Below are 516 nucleotides of genomic sequence, written 5' to 3' on the forward strand. Positions count from 1 at the left end.
ACCAAGTCGCTGCGATCTCGTCACGGCTGTCGGAGTCCGAGTCTGCTGGGGCCTTGAGCTTCTTCCGCGAAGCTTTCGGCTTCTTCTTCCTCAAGGGCTTTTGTGTTAGCGGAGCGGTGGTTGGTGGGGTTCCTTCGGCTTTCACCTTGGGTTCCTCACCGGGCGGATCACGATTCACATCGTGATCCGCGGTGGCTCCTGAGGAGGCATAGGGAGGGAGTTGAGGTTTCTCTTCGGGTTCCTCACCGGGCGGATCGCGATTCACATCGTGATCCGCGGTGCCTCCTGAGGGGGCATAGGGAGGGAGTTGAGGTTTCTCTTCAAGAAGATCTTCTTCTTCGTTTCTTTCGGTAGAGTTCCTCCCAGCGCTCTGCCGCACTGCTGATACTTCTTCGTTCAGCAGCGTCATCGGCGATCCAGATTCCGATGACGCCTCCATCCCTGATTCCAACTTGATTGGCACCTCTTCATCTTCTTGGGACTCACGGTGATATCCCGAGTCACCAGAAGATCCGG

At 56.8% G+C, this 516-nt stretch overlaps 1 protein-coding gene across 1 annotated transcript; it reads right to left on the reverse strand.

Moving 5' to 3' along the window:
* Positions 1 to 20: 20 nt before the first annotated feature.
* Positions 21 to 439, reverse strand: PPTG_01007 (hypothetical protein; the record flags this gene model as incomplete). Its single annotated transcript, XM_008892601.1, has 2 exons — positions 21 to 89; positions 146 to 439. The coding sequence occupies 2 exons, from the start codon at positions 437 to 439 to the stop codon at positions 21 to 23; spliced, it is 363 nt and encodes a 120-aa protein (XP_008890849.1).
* Between the last annotated feature and the right edge of the window lie 77 nt (positions 440 to 516).

This window comes from Phytophthora parasitica, assembly GCF_000247585.1.
Source record: "Phytophthora parasitica INRA-310 unplaced genomic scaffold supercont2.1, whole genome shotgun sequence".
Classification (NCBI taxonomy): Eukaryota; Oomycota; class Peronosporomycetes; order Peronosporales; family Peronosporaceae; genus Phytophthora; species Phytophthora nicotianae.